General features: G+C 43.2%; 1 protein-coding gene and 1 long non-coding RNA gene across 5 annotated transcripts; one reads left to right on the forward strand and one right to left on the reverse strand.

Moving 5' to 3' along the window:
- Positions 1 to 1330: 1330 nt before the first annotated feature.
- Positions 1331 to 8162, reverse strand: LOC142020557 (uncharacterized). The gene is made up of 3 exons (XR_012647440.1): positions 8028 to 8162; positions 3743 to 3878; positions 1331 to 1460 (listed from the first exon to the last, which is right to left on the reverse strand). It is a non-coding gene; the product is annotated as an uncharacterized LOC142020557 (long non-coding RNA).
- A 78-nt stretch (positions 8163 to 8240) lies between these two features.
- On the forward strand, positions 8241 to 21888 carry PLEKHF1 (pleckstrin homology and FYVE domain containing 1). Of its 4 annotated transcripts, XM_075008522.1 has the most exons (3): positions 8241 to 8378; positions 16451 to 16516; positions 19068 to 21888. In XM_075008522.1, the coding sequence occupies exon 3, from the start codon at positions 19073 to 19075 to the stop codon at positions 19901 to 19903; it is 831 nt and encodes a 276-aa protein (XP_074864623.1). In that variant the 5' UTR covers positions 8241 to 8378; positions 16451 to 16516; positions 19068 to 19072; the 3' UTR covers positions 19904 to 21888. The 4 variants fall into 4 exon arrangements, with proteins under 4 accessions (XP_074864623.1, XP_074864620.1, XP_074864622.1 ...); XM_075008519.1 differs by lacking the exon at positions 16451 to 16516 and having other exon boundaries at positions 8246 to 8378; positions 19068 to 21887; XM_075008521.1 differs by lacking the exons at positions 8241 to 8378; positions 16451 to 16516 and adding an exon at positions 8392 to 8805.
- The last annotated feature ends 555 nt before the right edge of the window (positions 21889 to 22443 follow it).

Below are 22443 nucleotides of genomic sequence, written 5' to 3' on the forward strand. Positions count from 1 at the left end.
CCTAGGGAAACCCCTTAAATGCCTCTCTCCATCTGGAGGCCTCATTATTGCCATTTGTCATCCCAAACTGGCAGGGGACAAAGGAAGCACATGTTTCCTAGACTTTTTCAAGAGCTGAACAGCACAAATTTAACAAAAGCAAAGTACTTCTCCAGAGCCTAAGGATAAAAATGTTTCGAAAGCTTGCCAAAAATTCTGCTAAATAAAAAGGGTTTTATGATAGCTTAACACTTGTCTTTCCTATTTTTTTTCTTAGTATTCAACTCTTAACAGCAATAGCTTGTTGTTTCTATATAGGCCATAAGAATATCTTGTGTAATTATCTATTCATGATTGATGAATATTTAAGTTGCAGCAACACCTAAAGACCAATGAGCCCCTTTGTGCCGGGCATACATACAGCAAATGCCAGATAAGATATTAATTTATCCAGGTTTGATAGGGAGGAATCACAACCAATTACAATACTAGGATGATTCAAATGCACTACCCTAGACTTGTAAGGTGTTCTCATACATTTTATACAGCTTCCATCATTTGCACATCAAGGCTACGTCTATACTAGCACACTATGTCGAAGTAGCCTATTTCGACGTAAGAACATCGAAATAGGCTACTTCGACGCATATTGTCTACACATCCTCCAGGGCTGGTGCTGTTGACGTACAATGTCCAAGTAGTGATGGAGAATGTCAGAAGGAGCCACTCCGGAAGGAAATGCAGGGCGTCCACACACACAAGTGCTCCCCGTTGAAATAAGGGGCCAGCAAAGCCCCAAGCCGCTCCTTTAAAGGGCCCCTCCCAAACACACTCGCCCTGCACAGCACAAGATCCACAGAGCTGACAACCAGTTGCAGACCCTGTGCATGCAGCATGGACCCCCAGCTGCAGCAGCAGCAGCAGCAGCCAGAAGCCCTGGGCTAAGGGCTGATGCACATGGTGACCATAGAGCCCCACAGGGGCTGGACAGAGCGTCTCTCAACCCCTCAACTGATGGCTGCTATGGAGGACCCTGCTATTTCGACGTAGCAGGATGTGGATCATCTACACACACCCTACTTCGACACTGAACGTCGAAGTAGGGCACTATTCCTATCTTCGGATAGGAATAGCAATTTCAACATCTCACTGCCTAACGTCGATTTCAACATCGAAATAGCTTGTGGCACGTGTAGCCGCGACGCGTGCTATTTCAACATTGTGCCAGCTACTCCAAAGTAGCCGGCTAGTGTAGCCGCACCCCAAGAGACAGAATATGGTCAAGTAGTTAGATGCATGGTACTGGGTATCATGGACTACAAGGTTTTATTTCAGAATCTGACAATTATTCACTGAATCCAGGCTACTCCCCACTGAAATTGGTGGCAAAGCTGCCATTATTCCCATCTTCAGGTGGTGTGTGATCCAAAGCTCTGCATGACCCTGACTTTTGCTCTCTGCTTCTCTGTGGCTTATTTTATCTGTTGGGAAAAAAAGATACAAAATGCCTACTTTGTTTACAGATTGTGTTATGCTTGATTACAGTTAGTAAAACACTTTTACAATCACTATAGCTGTATCTACACAAGCAAGTTCTTTCAAAAGATTTTTCGAAAGAAGGGGTTTCAGTCAAAAGGCCTTGTGGAGCATCTACACACAAAGAGTGTTCTTTCAAAAGTAAATTGAAAGAATGTGGTGCTCCTGTCAAAATCGCTCTTCCTTTCCCTTTTCCAGCATGAGCACCCCCTTTCAAAAGCGCCGTTTGAAAGACAATGCGTGTAGACACTTTGCAGGCCCTTTTTTTGATCTCTGGCCCTTCTTTCAAAAGAGTGGGAGCTGTTTGGATGCTCTCTTTCGAAAGAGCAGATCACTCTTTTGATCCGCTTTTCTGTGTGTGGACGCACTCTTTCGAAAGAAGTTCTTTTGGAAGAGATCTTCTGGAAGGGCTTCTTTGCAAAGATCTCCGTAGTGTATACATAGTCGATATGAGCAAAATACAGTAGTCATGTTTATAACAGAAAAAGAATATATTGTTCATTTTGTAGCCAGACTGACCTGGACAATAGTACCAGGAAGATGGGTCTTTCCTCTATTAAGGACAAAGACAGGTTAACTTCAACGTCAGTCTGCATCAACATTTACTTCCAGCAAATGGCTTGGTGTGCCTGACAGAACTTCAAGACTTCTTTATTTGGGTTAATGATCTGTTGAAAGCTTGTCATTTTTAAGTCTAAAAAAACTATTTTAGCTCATTTGGCAGATGGTTTAGAATCACTTAGGGTAGGAAGAGACCTCAAGAGGTCATTTAGCGCAACCCTCTGCTCAAAGCAGGAGCAACTCCAATGAAATCATCCTAACCAGGGCTTTTTCAAGGCAGGTCTTAAAACCTCTAAAATGGAAATTCTGCGATGTCCTTCAGCAACCCATTCCAGTGCTTCACCACCACCTAGGCTGTGTCTACACTTCCATTCCTCTTTTGAAAGAGGCATGCAAATAAGGGAAATCAAAAATGCAAATGAGGTGCAGATTTACAATTCTGACACATCAGTTGCATATTCTTATTTCAAAATAGCTTCTTTTGAAAGAAGAAAACCAGTGTAGACACTGCTCTTTGGAAAGTAAATGAGGTGCTAGATATGTAAATCTGCACCTCATTTGCATTTTCGATTTCCCTCATTTGCATGCTTCTTTAGAAAAAGGAATGCAAGTGTAGACACAGCCCTAGTGAAATGCTTTTTTTCCCCAATACCCAACTTGGATTTACCACACTGCAACTTGAGGCCATTGCTCTTTGTTCTGTCATCTGACACAAGTGAGAACAGCCTAGTTCTATCCTCTTTGGACCTCCACCTTTTCCAGTAGTTGAAGACTGCTATCAAATCCCACCCCCCGACTCTTTTCTTCTGGAGACTAAATGAGCCCACTTCCTTCAGCCTCTTCTCATAAATTATGTCTCATAAATCATGTACCCCAAGACACCTAATTGTTTTTGTTGTCCTTCACTGGACTCTCTTCAATTTTTCCACATCCTCTATGTGGTGGGAAGTCCAAAACTGGATGCAATAGTGCAGATGTGGCATCACCAGTGCTGGAAAAAGGGGAATAATCACTTCCCTTGATCTGCTGGCAATGCTCCTACTAATGTATCCCAGTATGCCATTAGCTTTAGTGGCACAAAGTCTCACTGTTGACTCATATCCAGTTTTCTGGCTACTGTAATCCCCAGGTCCTTCCTCTGAAATGCTGCTGCTTAGTGTGTGGGATTCTTTCATTCTCACTGCAGGACTTTGTACTTGTCCTTGTTGGACCTCATCAGATTTCTTTTGGCCCAGTCCTCCAACTTGTCTACATCACACTGGACTCTACACCTACCCTCCAGCACATTTACGTCTGCCCCAGCACAGCATTGTCTGCAAACTTTCTGAGGGTGCAATCCATCCCATCATCCAGATCATTTATGAGGATGTTGAACAAAACAGGCTCCATGACCAACCTCTGCAGCACTCTACTTGGTACCAGCTGCTAACTAGATATCAAGCTGTTGATCACTACCCACTGAGCCCAATGATCCAGCCAGCTTTCCTTCCACCTTATAGTCCAGTCATCCAATCTATACTTCTTTAACTTGCCATCAAGAATATTGTGGGAGACCATATCAAAAGCTTTGCTAAATCAAGGTATATCATGTCCACTGCTTTTCCCATAGCCACAGAGTCAATTCTCTCATCATAGAAGGCAATCAGATTGGTCAGACATGACTTGCCTTTAGGGAATCCATGTTGACTCTTCCTAATCACCTTCCTCTTCTCCAAGTGATTTACTGAGGACCTTCCCCATGATTTTTCTGGGAACTGAGATGAGGCTGACGGGGATGTAGTTCTCCAGATTCTCTTTCATCCCTTTTCAAAAACATTGACACATTTATTTGCTCTATTATTTCTGTGAGCTCTGCACACTTGAGCTCAAAAGCTTTTTAGGAAAGGGATACAATAAATATTCCTAATATAAATTCTATGAACTCTAAAATACTCTGATCCAACCCTCACCTCATGAATCTTTCCACTTAATCTAATGGGAGCAGATCAGACTCAGGTCAGAGACAGGGTGGTGTGGTAAAAAGCTTTTACTGGCACTTGTTATTGGTACATGCATATCTTGCATATTGGCTGTGCCACTCATAAGCAGTATGATCATTGCAAAGTCATGCTGATAAACCTTTATATTACATGACACCCTGTAGATTTCCTGATCGACTAACACATATATGGTACCGTTTTTAAGGCTCCATTTGTCTAATGTTACATTTTATTAACAAGATTAAAAAACAGTATCCACTGGAATTCTTAGGATCATATTGGTTTTGTAGACCAAAGTATGTTAATTGAGTCTTTCCACTGAATTGTGTTCAGAATATTTTCTAAAATGCCTGTTATTTGTAAATGCTTAGTTAAACGAACACTGAGCTCAAGATTCAACAGCTGTTTTGTTAACATTATAGACTAATCCTTTTCCTGCAGCCTGTTGTAATAACTTTGCTACTAGAAGATAATAAAGAGCTATCTTCTCCCCTACAGAGTTTACCTTTGGCTGACTCAGCCTGAACAGCTGCAATTTCTTTTATTTGCTTTGGAATTATTGCATCCCACTTGGGCTGAAGATATTTTTGCTCCTGAGAAACTTGTGTTTTTGGAGGAAAATGGAGATGGACAGTAGATTAGATGGCTACAACTACAAACAGGTAATGGACTTTAAAAGCTGGTACTTCATGTTGCCTGTATTGCATAAGTTGAAACTCTCTAATTCGGAACTCTCTTATCCAGCAACATCTGTAATCCAGCATGGTTTTAGTTAGCTGGACGCCCTCTTATCATGGATGTGGCCAAGTCTCCTGTGGTCCCATGAAGTTTGTTTACAGCCACCTGTCCTGGCTCTCAGTGTTCTGTGCTGTTATTTAGCTGTAATTTACCCCTACATGTCTTCTAACAGCCCAGTAAGCAATGGAAGTGTTAGTGATGGTCTAAAACATGTTGACCTCCCATCATCTAGCAAATTCTCTCATCCGGCATGGATCAGGTCCCAAGGGTGCTGGATGAAAGGGGTTCAACCTGCACTTGAATACATCATTGAGTAATACAGTACTTTATAATGAATCCTTTCCGAAACCCTGTTTTTATGCATTATAATTAATGTGTCTTGTTTGCAGTCTGGACCTCTCTTCAATGCGACACCCAAAATATGACAATTGAGATGTGATGCCCCAGGGCACTCTGACAGGGATGGCCCTACACAACATGTGCAAATGTTCAGGTGTCCCTATTCAGCCATATACTTAGTGGTGCGAGCAGAGGTAGGCAAGAGGAAGGTTCAGCACCTGGGCCTGCCATTTCTGGTTGCCACATGCTGCTGAGAGCTGGGGCCCCCTGGGACATGGCTCCCATCTCCTCCCTGCACTCTCAGACCCCTGCCAGGCCTGGCGCAGCACTGGTGGAAGGGGCTGCCTGGGCAACTCTCCGCCCCCCACTCCAAGCACTGGCTTGGTCCCTCCACTATTCAACTGAGGCGGCCAGGGACCATGGGGCAGAATCACAGACTATTCAGGGGCATTCTTATGAGAAGTGGCTTTCTGAACAACACTGGTACCATGCAGAACATGATGTAATCCAGAAAAACAATAAGTGTTGAATTACTTTGAAGTGGTAGGAGTCAACCTTTGCCAGGTTCTCCAGGGCAGTAGAATGTCTAGGCCTAGCACAGAGAACAGGGTGCACCTGGAAAGCTCTATGTAAGTGGATGCTCTGGGCAGTATCTGCACAGCAGTCCCATCCATAGGCTGAGGTGGGGAGACAGCCCCAGACTGCACTTTTGGGGCCCCCGGTGGCTGCCCTAGCCATTCCATGGATAGGAGGGACATGGAGGGTTACCGGGGCAGGGTGCAGCCTCTGCTGCCCACCACCTGCAGAGAAGCAGGGCTCAGCGGGTCAGGAGGGCGTGGTACAGCAGAGTGGAGCTGGCCACCACATGTTGAGAAAGACAGTGAGGATTTGCTGGTCTTGGCTGGAACCAGTATCCAACTTTGGTACTAACAAGTGACAACACACTTAATGCTGGTCTCCAGTTTGTCGTGTTTGTGGTATCACTTGCTTAAAGAAAAAGTATGATGTGACAGTCATGTTTGTTTGAATAAGTTGTATCTCCAGCATTGTTAACAGACACGTTAAGTACTGGCTTATCAGGCTTTCTGATAGGAGTACAGTCCAGAGGATTGGTGGTTTGTAGCCTTTTTGGCAAATTAAGCTCTTCCACTTTTATTACATATGGCGTGTTCATGTCTTGAATACCGCACACAGTTCTAGTCTGCTGGTCCGCCCATCTTATATATATATACTGTATGTTGGAGTCAGGAAAGGTACAGAGAAGGGCAACTAAAATTATTAATGTAACAGAAAAGCTTCCACATGAGAAAGGCAAGTCAAACAGTGGTTGTGACACTGGGGCACAACCTATTGCACCAAGCAAAACCCCTTTCCATTCCCCACACTGACGCTTGGCCAGCCAAACCCCTTGCTTGTCAAGTACTGTTCAGCTGAGGGTGAACAGCACTTCATTTGTAATAGAAGTGCCAGGAGCCACTTTAGTTTTTCTTTCATATCTGATATGGCAAGCCTGAGGTCCTGGGGCTAAGAACTGCCAAATCCAGAGGTGCTGGGCCTTAACCCTGCCAAAAATTAAGCACAAGGGTGAGCCCCGTAATCAGGACAGGCTAAGTACAATGCTGCTGCCTTATATTCACAATAAAAGCCACATTACATGACCCCTACATTCAATACTAAAATGATGTGTAACCCAACACTAGGCAGAACAGATCACACGGACAGCAAAGTTCTGCCTGCCTGCCTAGTTCATGTAAATAAATTCTGGCCCAGAAGCCTTCCTCCCTTTCCTGGGCTCATCAAGGGAGAGATCATTCAGAACCTGCTGACATATAATTTTAAATTATAAAGTTGACCAACATTTCTGAATTGAATATGCCAACTTTGTCAGCAAAAGCAACATCTGTGTGAGAAAGTGAGTCTTTGTTTACACTTTTCAAACCAAATATATATTTCCAGGTAGACATATTTTATTGTACACTCTATACGTTTTTAAAGCGTGTTTTAATGTTTCAATTTCAGTTCAGATGTGCAATGATTAAATAGGCAACATTACAAGTCACTGAGGATTGGGAGGGTGTTGGGAATATTTAGGGAGGTTACACCCACTCCTTGGGAGGTTTAGGGAAATCCCTGCATCTATCTCTGCCCCGGGATTCGGGAGCGTCAGTAGGAATACAGTAGGAAAAGCTGGCGATGTGCTGGAGAAAGATTTCTAGGGAGAGAAAACACTGGAACAAGAAGAAAAGGTGCAATTCTTAATCCTGCCCTATGGGTAAATTCCCATTGATTATAATGGAGTCAGGATTTCATCCTTGAGGTTGAGCACAAACTAGAAGAGAGAGACATTATTTTTACCACACCCCAAACCCCACTAAAATAAAAACAAACAAAAAAAGCAGTCTAGTAGCACTTTAAAAATAAAATAAATTATTTTGTTAGTCTTTAAAGTGCTACTTGACTACTTTTTTGTTTTGATAGTATATAGACTTGCACGGCTCCCTCTCTGTCACTGTCCCACTAAAATAGCGCAACACACCACAACAGGAAACTTCTCCAAGCCTTTGGCGCTTGGGAAGTTCCAGATCTTCTACTTCAGCGCACTGAACCACTCATCACCCCTCTGGCCTCAGCAATGCAGGGCATGCGTTGCCCCATCTCTCACACACCCTGCGGCACAGCGATCCGCTCCGGCCAGAGCCTGCGCCCTCAAACGGCTTCTACTCCTATTCCCTCGGGACAGCCGGGTGTCTGCTCCAGCTTCCCTCCTCTCTCCAGCCGGATACCGCCGTGCCGCCTCCTGCTGCCAGAGAGTGCCCTCCTCCCCCGTCCCAGCGACCGATCCCCCCTTCCACCGACCTCTCGACTCCCCGCCCCACCCAGCGCCCGGGCTCGGACCTCTACGCCCCACTGTGCGCCCCTCCGCGCCCTTCTGTCTTTGTTCCCCGCTCGCCTCTCAGGCCCCCGGCCGGGCTGTCGCTCTGGCTTTGCGATTGGTGGAGATCCTCCAGAGGGGGCGTGGTCAGAGCGGAATGCTGAGTCAGAGCGTTCCAGAACGGGACGGTCCTGCTCCGGCACCGCGCACTGATTGGCCGAGCGCTTTCCCCTCCTCCCGGGAGCGTGTCAGGGTGGAATGTTGCGGTGCGTTCCAGCCCAGGGCGGTGCGGTGCGGTGCGGGCCGTGGGTGGCCGGCGTGCAGCAGCCCTGCCAGAGGGGCGGCTCGAGAGGCGGAAGATCCGGCTGGGACAGGTACGGGGCAAAACTCGCCGCGGACCGGAGGGAGGGTTGTAGCAGCGCCGGAGCTGCCCTGTGCAGTGAAGAGACGTTTGCTGCCGCGGCAGGACCCCAGCCAGTCTCAGCTCCCGCTTGGCCAGAGGGCGCTGAGTCACTTAAGAGCAGGGACTTTATCGCACCCAGCTCCTATCCCACGGTTCGCCAAGCGCTGGCAGAACCCACGCCTGGGACTGCGCCGCGGCTGCATTTCCCCTGGGAGCGCCCAGAGCGGCTGGTCGATAGCAGCACAGGAAGCTGGGAAATGGGTGGTAAATCCATGCCAGAGCTGGGCTGTTGACATGATTGTGCTGCTGGCTGACGAATGAGGCGGGGTCTGTTTATATACGTACGTCTCGAGTCCCAGAGACTCACCCGAGAAACTGAGCACATTTTACCCAAAGAGGTAAGTAACCAGTATTCTCCCCAGTTTGCAGCTAGGGAACGAAGTGACACAGCGTGATCCTGCCAGTGCTCCTCAGACCTGGCGCCCCAAAGTTTAGCTAAAATCAGTGGGACTGCTTGCTAAAGCAAGGCAGTACTCTCTGTGAGTAAGAGTGACAGACTGGAGTACGGAGAAATCTTCCCAGTCCAGTGTAATACTTCCCCTGGGTCAGTTTAGAAGTGTCTTCAGTTGAGCAACATGTTTGGAAAACATGAATGTGTATTGCTGAACATATTAGTCATAAGATCCAGTAATAAGAAGCAGAAGGCTGGATTTTAAACAATGGTTAGTGGAGAAAATGCCTAACAGTAAACGCTCAAAAATCCTTGACGATATGATTTAGTTCCACATACCTCCTGGCTCTTCTTTTGTTTGGTCTGACTATCCTTTACTGTGTACTCTTCCTAGTTGTGTCTTCTACAACATGGAGCAGCTTATTGGTGCTTTACAATACTGTACTGAATCATAATAACAGTAATAATAAGCCTCCACAGTGTGATCACAGTTTCTAATTTCTTAAAGTATATAATTAGCAGGAATGTATTTATCTGTAAAATAGTATAGTCACCTAATTAACATGTTTGTAAAGCACTTTAAGATCCTTGGTTAACAAGAGTGTGTGCTCTCTCTCTCTGTCTCTATGCACCAAGCATTTACTATTTTTTTTTCCATTTGGAAAATGAGGGTTGGTCCCTTCTAAAATATATGTCCATGTTCCTGTCTGAGATTATATTTATTCTACAGGGAAGATCGACCCTGCCATGATTGATTTTCAGGTGTTCAATTTAGCACCGCTAACTGGTACACACTAAACTGAATTTTCAGGGAACCCGCATTCACCATGCTACACCTCCCTGCCCCCATTAGGAGTAAGGAAAGTCAATAGAAGCATAAGCTCCTGTCCATCTCTGTTAGTGGAGACTGCATGAAAGCCTGAATTAGGGTACACTGACTTAAGCTACATATTTAACATAGCTGAAATTTTGTACCTTAATTCGACCTTCCCCTATAGTGTAGACATGCCCTGAATTGCAAATTTTGTAACTTTGTGCTATCCAAATAATAGCATCAGTATTCATATGCATATTAATGTAGTATTCTTATCTGCACAGACAGCTTTCAGGTTCTGGGAGAGCAGTGTCTGTGTGGGACTGAGGGAATCAGTATTAAAACTGAACCAATGTAGTTTGAAATCAGGAAACTGTTCAATCCCAACATTTTCACAAACAGCTATGTGCTTGATTTGCCTGCACGGTTACTGTGTTTCTACAAGCAACTGTGTATTTGTTCATGGAAATGACTCCAGCTTTCTATGTATATTCATAAACAACTGATCCATGTCAACAATTAACATTTAGTTTTTCATGTGCAGCTATGCTCCTGCATATACCTACTGTTGCAGAGTTTGCACCTCTAGCAGCTTAGCAGTTTGTAATAGCATCCTGGGGCATTTGTTGAATACCAAGATGAAAGAGAAGAGTGCTATGGGCTGAGCCTCTCTAGTCTGGCACCCTTGGGACCTGACCAGTGCTGAACAAGATAATTTGCCAGAGGTCAATATTGTCTAGCAGCATTACCAACACTTCCACTACTTATTGGGCTTTTAGAAGACATTTAGGGGTAAATTACAGCTAAATAACAGCACAGAATGCCGAAAGCCAGGACTGGTGGGTGGGCATTTATGGAACCACAGGAAACTAGGCCAAACCCCTGATAAGTGGCCTTCCGACTAACTAAAATCACACTGGATTATGGATGTTGCTGGATGAGAGGAAACCCACCAGGCATGTGGTTAGCACTGAAAAGATTGCATGAGTCATTTTGTGTATATTGGCTTGAAGAATGTGCTCAACATTTTTAACCAGAGTGAAAAATACCAGTGCTGCACTGTCCGTGAGGCAGAGTTCCCCAAAGCTATGTTCCCTTGCAGTTTAAAAAAACAAAACAGCAGTGCGCAGTACTTACTTGTTACTGTTAATCAACTGTTTTAAAACATATAATTGATTGAATAGTAGAAAGGAAAGAGGCCATTGTATTTCACCAGTATTTGGTAACTAATATACTAATCAGCTGTAGAGCAAGTTGAATGCTACCAAAAAAAAGGTGCTATGTTAGATACCAGGGAAGTTAGAATAGCAGGCAGCCATCCCCACTTATTACACCTCTCACTTTGGTGTGCCTTCATTCTATTCTGTTCCACTTCTTGACTTTCCTTCCTCCTACAAATCTGGGTGCATGTGCAATACTATTCTCGCATGGCTATTCCCACTGGTTGCAGCAGGCTGAATTGGGCCTTGTTCTATAGCAAGAGAAAGTTTTTACTATTTGAGGGCTATGAATTGATGGACAGGGACCTGTTCCTTATGGACAAATAATCACATTACACAAACCCACCCTCACAACCCTCTGTGCATGTGTGTACAGGCAGGCACATGCTTTACTATTTATTGGTAAATATACCATAGTGCTTTAACGAGCTCCAGAGCATTTACTTAAAAATATAATTTCTCTGAGCCAACAAACTTTGATACAATCAGAAGAAAACTGCCTGATTTTCCCAAGTTAATAGATGGGATCAGAAATTACATTCTGAGTTTTTAATTTGCTTCTTGTTCTGTTATTCCTAAATTTATGGGGATCTGACTTCATTGGTGGCCGGGGGGGGTGAGGGGGGCGCAGAATACAGTTCTGCATAGTCCCAAAAGTCTGCTTTATTTATCAAAGAAAACCCAAAATTCATTTTGCACAGAAAACTAACAAACATTTGAAATTAATCACAGTATTATTAAAATAAAATTGGTTTTGCAACATGATGCATAATCCAACAGTAGTTTACATTGTATCTGAGAAGTACATGCTACTCTTAAAAAGTCATTTTTCCTTGGGGAATAAGATGGGATGTGAACATCTGATATCTTTCTGAACTGCTTAAATCAGAACAAATTTTGCCCTATATGCAGAAATCTAAGATCATGCGACATGAGGGGATGTGTAATGTTAACTGTTTTATCCATCTGACTCCCATACTGGTAATAATACGCTAACAGGCTGTGATTTGGAAGATTTTTTTTTCCTTATGTAATTACTGGTTCTTCTTTCAAAACTGACAGGTTAGGTTACTGGGTTTACAGGAATACAATCTCCAGATCCAGATATGCCACTAGACAGGTAGTTCCTTTAGTTTCTTTCTTATTTGAAAGTGAGCAAGCGCTTACGTACAGACTGTTTGTCCCTGTGTCCTGGTGCAAAATAGAATTGGCAAGTCTTCAGTGAAGTGTAAGAGCCAAAATAAGCATAACAGTTTTCCCACTGACATTCAGTAAGGTGCTTATAAAACTGTTACCCTATATCTTCTGGCACCATATTCTTAATCTGGGGTTACATTACCAGTTTATTTAAAAGTTTAGGAAGTCTATAGAATTCTGTCCCAGCCCCTCTTTCCTGATCATCCATACACTCCCATTCCCTAGAAAACTTTACCATACTTCTAAATACAGAGGATTAACCTACAAGTCACAGATAATACAGAAGTTTGGGGTTTCGCTGTCCAGCACCAATGTCTAATGAAAACCGAATCAACACCTCAGCATTTGAGAAAAAAGAAGGCACGGTGGGATTCTCACCAAGGCACTGTCCTGAACCCTGCTGCACTTTTTAATTAGCTGCTAAACGCATTGTACATATGGTATACTTCCTAACACACTTTATAACCAAATAGTGTCTCACAGCCCTTCTGAGAAATCTAAGGCTTATTTTATCCACTGTATAGCTAAGCAATGTGGGAAAGAGAAGAGGCGATCGCATGATGACTCAGTAGTTGAGTTGGAGGCAAGCTCTTGTACCACCATTCATTGAAATTACCAGGATCAAGAATCTGTATAAAACTTGTCCAATTCTGCACTGATAATTCCCAGATTTATCTGCAGTGTTTTCTTGTACCCTGAATTCCCTCACACCAACCTGCCCTTGTTTTGCTCTCTCCTTTAGTATTCTGTTTTCAGTTGTGTATCATTGTGCCTTTCTTAACTCCTTTGTGCTCAAGGCTCCTCTCCTAAGGTTTTGTTTTGTTTTATTTCTGTGTGTCCAAAAGCAGGCAAGACTCCAGGTCTGGAAAATCAGTGTGCATGGCAATTATCTGAGGGCCGTGCTGTGCTCGCTATGTACAATCCTTCTCCTGTTTGAACCGTTCATCCATTTATTGTGCAATTTCTGCATAGATAGGAGGGAGTAAAATGTTTGCAGGTTGTAGACTCATTGTAATGGGAACAGTCCACATTAAATCCTGGCATTGCTATGCCGAGTCTCCTTTGCTCTAACCAACTGAGCCATGACATGGAGACACTCTCTCTACTCTCCCCAACATAAAGGCAGGACAGTTATTCCCATAATGCAACAGTCAGCATTTTTATTTAAAGGGAAAATCTCTAGAATGTGACTTCAGACAATGTAAATCTAGTTGCTCCCTCAAAGGTGCAGGGAAGGCCCATTCGAGTATCGTTCCTGGGCACCATCTTGAAGTAACTAGGAAAGACTGGCTGCAGCAGCAATCTTTTATGGCAGCAGTTCTCAAGCTGTGGGTTGGGAGCCCAAAGGAGGTCACAACCCCATTTTAATGGGCTCACCAGAGCTGGTTTAGAGGTTCTGGTTCTCAGGATTGAAACCTAAGACTGAGCACCACCCACTGGGCAGTAGGGTCAGGTTACAGCCTCCTGTCCCCTATGACTGAAGCCCTAAGGCTTTGATCCCTGAGGCACTGGGGCTTGGGAGGGGTTAGGGTCTGATACTAATTGTTTTTGCCCAGAAGGAAGTCATGGTGCAGTGATGATCAGGGACCCTTATTTTAAGGGAATGGCTGCACAGCTGTGCTATATGGGAGTGGAGTAGAGAGTTTCAGTTGGGTTCGCAGATGGACGGTCCTGGAAGTGTTTGCATTGCATTAAACATCCCTGACATAATTATCGCTCTCTCTTTTACCTCGGTTTGTACTTCTGAGAGCAGAAGTCATGATCTGTCCTATTTCATTTCTTAGAGAAATTTTCCTGACAGCAAAATGGTTTTTCCTGTCTTACTTTTGGTGGCAGAGTGAATAAAATCTCTGCCATTTTTGTGCTACTCCCCATCACTTATCTGGGTATGGTAGAGGTTGCCGTTGGATATAGACTATGCCACACCTTGATGAATAGATGTTTTTACAGCAGTCTGAAGCCATCCACTCTTTTTATCTCAAAAGCCTTGAAATACTGTATATCCTGACCGAAGAGAGACAGAGATTCATTAGAGCCTTCTCCTAATTTGAGGGCGATCATGGGTTTGTCCTTTTCTTTTTTTTTTTTTTTTTTTTGTTGCTCCTGGTTTGCATTCACGTGATGCCCCAGTGGGACATAAGTTATGGAACCACAACAACAATCACAAGGAAGAAAGATTGCCAAGGAGTTAACATTGGCTTTTCTCTGAAGACATACAGTATGGCATTTGGGGCACTTTGCTGCTGGAGGCACCGTCTGTGGCAGAGATGTAAATACAAGGTCCTGATCATCTGTGGTCAGGAAGAGCCAGATTCAGCAGTGCCCGTTGTACTCAGTGGCCACTGATGAGTGCTTGGAAAATATGGCCACATCATCAAGGCTCCTAAGTGGGAGCTGAGCTCTTGAAAACTTGACTCAAAGCTTCCTGTAAACTCTAGGGGTGTTAATAGCAGCCTCCTGGCCATGTTCTAAATTGGGGAACTTAATTAATTGTTTCCTGTAATTTTAACTGGCTGCTGCTTCTTTTAGAAACTGCTTAGTGTCCATACATGGTGTTTGAGCTCTTCTGCAGGTGATTGTGTTTTCCCTATTACTAGCCTGAAAGGGAGTGTTTGACATGAAAAATGCTATATGAATGGAAATCATTTGCCTACTATTTTCCCCATGTAGTTATCCATCACTGATGCTAACAAGTCTGAATGGCATGTGGCTTTTAGACCTTCTGAGAACTAAGTTTTTAAGATAAGTTTTTGTGTATTAGCTACTAAAAGAAATGCTTAACAGAAGCAAGGACCTACGTACATCCCCTCTGAACTCCGAGCTACCTCTTTCTTAAAGGAAGTGACTCAGTTTCTGATGAAGCTTCTTGTGGATTATTATGCCTAGGCGCACAGTCCTGGGGCCAGAACTAGTAACACACAAGACCTTTTAATTGTTTAATTGACCTGAACTAGGGACATAATGAATTACTTTCACCACACTTCACTTTTAAAGTAAAACATATGTAACCAGCAGTAGTGTTGTGGAGGTGGGAGGCAGAAATGAGCATTCTGTGCTCTAGTTCCTTTAACACAATGCAGAACGTTTTCAGTATGACGTGTCATAACTGCAAATACAAATAACCAAAGAAACACTTGGTGTGATGAATGCAGGGGTTGGGTTTTGTCGTCTGAGCTGCTTAGGGTTTTTAGTCTTGTCAGTCCCATAAGAGGAGGATCACAGCAAGTCAGAGAATTGGTAATAGAGCCTGCAACCTTCCACTTTGGGAATTCTGGTTTGGTTCCAGCCTGGGTTTGCAGTGATTAGAGCTGTAACCATCTGGGTGGTAAGTTGTATCCTTCAGTTCAATTGATCATTCATTCCAATGCCTAGAGAAGAGTGTCTGTCTATGCAGCTTTAGCTGGGAGTTTCACCAGAGGTTTTAAGATTGTATGGGGTGTCTCCATGACCAAGTTTTGTTGACACCCAAAAGTCAACAAAACGAAAATCATAAGATGACCAAACTTGCTTCCTCTGTTGACAGATCTGGAAGAAAATAAGGGTGATAGGTAACAGCCAGCATGGATTGTAAAGAACAAATAATGTCAAACAAATCTCAGAGCTTTCTTTGGTAGGATAATAAGTCTCGTGGATAAGGAAGAAGTGGTGGACATGGTATACCTAGATTTTAGTAAGGCATTTGATAGTCTTGCATGATCTTCTTATCAATAAACTAGGTAAATACAACTTAGATGAGGCTACTATAAGGTGGTGCATAACTGTCTGGATAACTATTCTCAGAGAGTGGTCATTTATGGTTCGCAATCATACTGGAAGGGCTTAACAAGTGGGGTTCCACAAAGGTCTGTTTGGGGAGTGGTTCTGTTCAATATATTTATCAACGCTTTAGATATTGGCATAGAGAGTACTCTTATAAAGTTGGCAGATGATACCAACCTAGGAGGGGTTGCAACTACTTTGGAAGATAAGGTCAAAATTCAAAATGATCTGGACAAACTGGAGAAATAGTCTGAGGTAAACAGGATGATTAATAAGGACAAATGCAAAGTATTTGTTCCACTTAGGAAGGAACAATCAGTTTCATACATACAGAATGGAAACTGGCTGTCTAGGAGAGAGAACTGGGACCTAGGGGATCACTCAGGTACTTCCCAGAGCTTTGAAAAAGGAGGAGTGCATGTCTGCAGGGCAGCAAAGATCAACACACTGATCAAAGCAAGCTTTGTGGGATATGTGCAGAAGCCAGTTCTGTAAACAAAACCGAATAGCTTTGTCTACACTGTCTCTTTGTTGACAATAAAGGGAGGGAAAAGGAAAAAAAAAAGTCTCTTGAAAGTTTGAAATTGTGACTTTTTTTTCAGGAAAAAATACCCATCACAGTGTGTATGCTCTCACTGTTTTGTCACCAGAAATCAGCTAATCAGAAGGTACCCAAGTCTGATATTTTTAAATTATCAGGTCCAGAAAATATGTATCCAAGAGTTTTAAAAGAAGTGACTTAGAGAACTGGGGAATTAGAAGGCAAAAGTTATGCCTGTTTCCAAAATAGACATAACAGGATGCCCAGTCTGACATTAGTGCCAGGCAAGATAATGGAGCAGGTTGGTATGGGATTATTAAAAAAAGAATTGAAGGACAGTAGTGCAGTTAATTCAAATCAGTATGGCTTTATGGAAAATAGATCTGGACAAACTATTTTATTTTGATGAGATTACACTGGTAAATGTAACAGTGTTGATATCATATACTTAGTATTCTGTAAGGTGTGTTTGACTTGGCACTATGCAACATTTTGATTTAAAATAAAATAACACTCTCCCTTGTCGTCTTGGCAATATGATGCACATTAAACAAATTAAACCACGGCCACCAGGTAGATCTCAACATGTAATTTAAATGGATGCAGACTCATTGAACCACTGTGTTCCCAGTGGAGTCCCACTGGGATAAGTTCTTGCAATCAATGACCTGTAAGGAAACATAAAATCATGGCAGATGAAGTTGGAAGAGAGCACAAACATTGGGGAGGTGATAAGTAATGGAGAGGGAGGTTCATTGATTCGGTCATCTGGAGCTCTTGGCAAACTAGGCACAGACAATATGCATTTTAATGGAGTTAAATGTAAATGTGTATCTCTTGGGTCAAAGAATGTTCCAACTTTTAGGATGGGGTAGGAAGTTATGATGCTAAAAAAAAATTTGGGCATCATAGTGCTTCAGCTAATGGGATCCTGGGATGCATAAACTGGAGAACTTCAAGAAGGAGCAAAGAGCTATTTTACTTCTATATTTGGTACTGGTGTGACCCCTGTTGGACGACTGTGTCCTGTTCTGGTGCACACAGTTCAAGCAGGATGTTCATGAATTTGAGAGGGTTCAGTGAAGAGCCATGAAAATGATTTGAGGATTAGAAAATATGATTTATAGTAACAGACTCAAGCATCTCAGTCTATTTAGCTTAACAAAGAGAAGGTTAATAGGTGATACAAGGAATAAATCTGGAATAATTGACTCTTCAGTCTAGCAGAGAAAAATACAACATGATGCAGTGGTTGTAAGATGAAGTTACACAGATTCAAACTGGAAATAAGTTTATACATTTTTAACTGTGAGAATAATAAACCAGTGGAACAATGTGCCACGATGGATTCTCCATCTCCAACTATTTGTAAAGGAGAATGGGATGTTTTTCTAACATCTGCTCTAGGAATTATTTTGAGCAAGTTCTGTGGCCTGTGGTGGCCTGTGACAAAGAGATCCAACTCGACAAGTACAATGGTCCTGCAATGTCTAGAACTGTCATAGAACAGGGGGCTTTGTTAGTGCTAAACTGTGTGAAAGCTCCTAGCTGGTCAAGCAAACTCCTTACGACTCATCCTACCATTACTTTGCCTTGCAGGGAGTACTTGGTGCACCCCTTTCCTGAACCCCTTTTGCAGTATCCAGTCCCTGTGCCTGGACACCATCAGAAATTAAGGCTGCTGGTTCAGTCCACACTACACACCAAGTATGTAGTTTACATTGGAGAAGGGAGATAGGAGGGAAGATAATTATCTAGAAAAAAACCTGTTTTTTCCCCTTTTGTTTCATTAGACTTTAAAACATAAAATCATAAGTATCTATAGTTTGCTAGTGTGAACAAATACATTGCACAATATTGATGACCAGTGTGTCACTGGCTTTCCTTTGACATCTTACACAATGCTCCTTATGCATAAGTATCATGACAGCAATAAGTCAAATGTGGTGCATTTGTCAGGCTTGATGCAAGTTTCTGTTATATGGCAGTGAACCCTTTGCCAGTGAGTCTTGAGTGGATGGTCCTTTCTGACCTTGGAATTTATTAATGGGAATAAGCTACACTCGTATAAGCACTTTTTTAATATACTGATCTAACAGTGCAACAACTGTGTTCCCTCTACTTTTTCCATGCATGGGTAGAATAAGTTTTGTTATGTGCACCAAGGTATGTACAGATGTGCACCACATAAAAACACATGCTCTGCTAATCAGCTGGGCGGCACCTGAATGTCTCCTGGGTGGTTGCCCAAGCTCTCAGCTTATAGGGAACCCTGGCTCACAAAAGAATGCTTGGTCCTGCCATGAGGGCAGGGGGCTGGACTCGATGGCCTCTCAAGGTCCCTTCCAGTCCTACTCTTCTATGATTCTATACCTTATACCGTGTGAGATATAAGAGCGTGTTTGGTAACTGAATTCTGCTGATTCCTTAGATGGGCAATATGAGCCTGCTACCAAATATATCAAACTCTTCAAAAGAAAAGGTAAAACCCATTGAAGAGTGCCTTAATAAATTATTGCTGTGTGGTACTACTCATACAACTTAAACTCATCTGCTGGTTGTATGAAACACTGTTTACTGCTGTTTTAAATTTTCTGTTCAGTTTCAAAGCTAGTATTGATTCAATTGTTGGCTGACCATTGTTTCATACCTTTTATTTTCCCCCCCCCCGACTCTAGTGTGAATGAAAGAGATGGTGGACCATCTGGTTAACACTGAAATTAACAGCCAACGCATTGCTGCTGTGGAAAACTGCTTTGGGGCATCTGGACAACCCTTAGCTGTGCCAGGAAGGGTCCTTTTGGGTGAAGGAATTTTGACCAAAGAATGCCGCAAGAAGCCGAAGCCTCGGATTTTTTTCCTTTTCAATGACATCCTTGTGTATGGGAGTATAGTGATAAACAAAAGGAAGTACAACTCCCAGCACATCATACCTCTGGAAGATGTCACCTTAGAGACCTTGCCGGATACCTTACAAATGAAGAACCGGTGGATGATTAAAACTTCAAAGAAGTCCTTTGTGGTTTCTGCAGCCTCCCTCACAGAAAGGAAAGAGTGGCTCAATCACCTTGAGGAGTGCATTAGGCATCTGCTGACAAAGACAGGGAGGCAGCCCTCCACAGAGCACGCGGCCCCCTGGATACCCGACAAGGCAACTGATATCTGCATGCGCTGCACACAGACCAAGTTCTCCACGCTCACTCGCAGGCACCACTGCCGGAAGTGCGGCTTTGTTGTGTGCGGGGAATGCTCCAGACAGCGGTTCCTGATGCCACGCTTGTCCCCCAAGCCGCTGAGGGTCTGTAACTTATGCTATAGACAGCTGATGGCAGAAAAAAAGAAGGAAGCAGAAGGTGGCCAGAGGCATCCTGACCAGATCCACTCTGCCATGACTGGTTATGAACCATCTAGTGGTGATGACAGTGACAAATCAGATGATGACAAAGTGGAACAATGGCCAGCAGATACAGAGTTTTATGCCTCTGAAGTACCTTGGTCATCATTTCATAGCTGACCTTTTTACCCTGGGCATACCTTGGGGAGTGGAATTTAGCCCCTTTGTGTTGTTTAACTGATTAAGTCAATCTCTAGTGATTAAAAGATTGGTGTTGTGTCATATTACACAGCAGAGCATGACCTACATTAAGGCAGTGTGGCATAGTGGACAGAGCACAGGATTGCCAACCAGGAAATCAAGGTTGTGTTTCCTGATCTGCCATTGGCCTGCTGGGTGACTGCAGGCAAGTCACATCCCCACTCCATGACTCAGTGTCCCTGTTTATAAAATGGGGCTAATTATACTCACCTCTTTTTAAGAGCTTTTCAATCTACTGAGCTGTATATAGTAGTTAAGTATTATTGTCTCAAATATGCTACTCAACTGAGGTGGATCCTTTGGTTGACATTACAGACTCATCAGTGGGGTAGCTTGTGCTGCTACTGCCTGTGTTATGCCTCCTCTGTAGGGATGAGAAAGGACTTTAGCCTCCAAGGCTGACATTTGTTATGAGCACTAAATACATATAAAACGCTAGAACTAGAAATCTGAAGTAATGAAAACCTAGACTGGTGACCTTTGACCCCAGTATGATAAGATTCTGAAAAACAATACCTGGGTTAGACTTTTAGGCCCTGTCGACATTAGCCTGGAAGATGGATGTGCTCAGGGTTGATCTTCCAGGGTTCAATTTTACACACCTGGTAGGGACATACAAAATCGACCTATCATGGATCGGCAATCAACCCCTGTACTCCTCGCGATAGAGAGGAGTAAGAATGGTCAATGGGAGAAACTCTTCAATTGACCTTCTTCAGTGAGGACGGCCGGGTAAGTCGATTGCAGATACATTGATTCTAGCTACGCAGTTCCCTTAGCTGCCTAGTGTAGACATTGACTTAAATACTGTCTCTTGCTCCCCAAGCTGCCTGAAGCTGGCAGCAGTGGGGAAAAGGTGATCACAGGAATGGGGAAGTCTGGAATGAAACTGGCTGACTTCTCAAGAGGGGCATTAGCACAGCGCTGGAGAGGCCCTCCCACCCAGCCAGAGAACAGCCACTGTGATGACAGAAGGTAATGGGATAGTCAGGCTTAGGCAAGGGCTGAGGTGAGAATGTAGAGGCTGGCTCAGCTCATCAGAATCATCTCGCCTCTGCTCTCCACATGAATATTTCTAGGTCTGTAACCCAGGGAGGGAACCACCCACAGCCCACTGGGCGATGTAGCACAGGGTGCTAGAGCTAGGGGAAGGAGGTAGAAAAGGGATGGGTCAGTGGCCAAAGTGAAGGTTGGATTCTATGATATACTGAACGTACTCAATGCCCAGTGACTGACTCATTAAGGCACCAAGCCTTTGCTGCAAACCTGTGGTATAGAACTTCAAACCTGAGCAGTCCTTTCAAGTGAAAAATACTATCTATTCAAATTGCTGCTTATAGGCTCGTGTAATTAAAACCATATAGGTAAAAATTAGACAATAGCAATCGTATTTCGGCAAATACAACAAAAGCTCAATTACTACCTTTTATGCGTATTTTATATTGTGTATTTTATACTCGGGCACTAATTTAATTAAAATTGATTTTCAGCATGAATTTTTCCTAACTATAGTTTAGTCTGTTGAAACATTGAATTGTAAACCAAATGACCAGGCTGGGATTTTTTAAAATTAGTTCAAAGTAACTACTCTCATGGATTTGTATATACTGCCAATGTCCAGCCAGTTTGTATCATTCAACTGATTGTGAATAAAGATCTGGCCAATGAGGAGAGAAAAATGACAGAAGTAAATGTTCTGTTATTTAACAAAAAATCCTGAACAAGTGTTGGGTCATATGCATTTCTCTGAACGCATCCGATCTTGGGGAAATTCAGTAGCTATTCTTCAATTATGTACTGAACATTCTGGCTTTCTACAATAAAAGCTTTATTATCTTTGGGGATGCCGGATAATATGTGCTGGGTATTCAAGCTGGGGCCAGCACCCGGCCCTGCTCTACCCACCCCCAGCCAGGCAGCTTGCTCTGTGGCATGCCAATTAAATTAATGTGCCAGTTATTCAGGTGCCAGATAACTAAGCTTTTAATGTATTTACTACTTGAAAGAGAAAATTACTGAAAAATATCCAAGTGCTGCTTTCTGACAGTTTATTCCATTCTTTTGTGACACTGTTTTCCCCAGACTATTACTTTCCCCCGCAGCAGACTCAAGTGATTTTTTTTTTTTTTAATGGGGTGCATGTGGTGGGGAGAAGGGGCAAGGACAGACAGAAAGGACTTAAAATTTTCATGACCAAAATACATGTTTCTCAGTTTTAGAGCAATAACCTATTTTAGAGCAATAACCTATTTTTTCCTTCCCTTTTCAAATTCCAGTTCATAATTACGAACAGTAGCAAGTGTATTTATAAAACCTCCCTCCCACAAGTGAGAATAGGCTTCAAAACCACAGTATGACCTTAACAAAAATAAGTAATAAATACCATCAAGACTAAAGCCCTGAACAGTGCAGTCATTCAATAAAATTTCTATAATGTAGGGCCTGATCTGTACACCTTA

This window comes from Carettochelys insculpta, chromosome 14 (genome assembly GCF_033958435.1).
Source record: "Carettochelys insculpta isolate YL-2023 chromosome 14, ASM3395843v1, whole genome shotgun sequence".
In the NCBI taxonomy this organism is placed as follows: Eukaryota; Metazoa; Chordata; order Testudines; family Carettochelyidae; genus Carettochelys; species Carettochelys insculpta.

Coding starts and splice junctions, on each gene's coding strand:
- PLEKHF1 (XM_075008522.1), top strand. CDS start 19,073: ATGAAAGAGATGGTGGACCATCTGGTTAACACTGAAATTAACAGCCAA.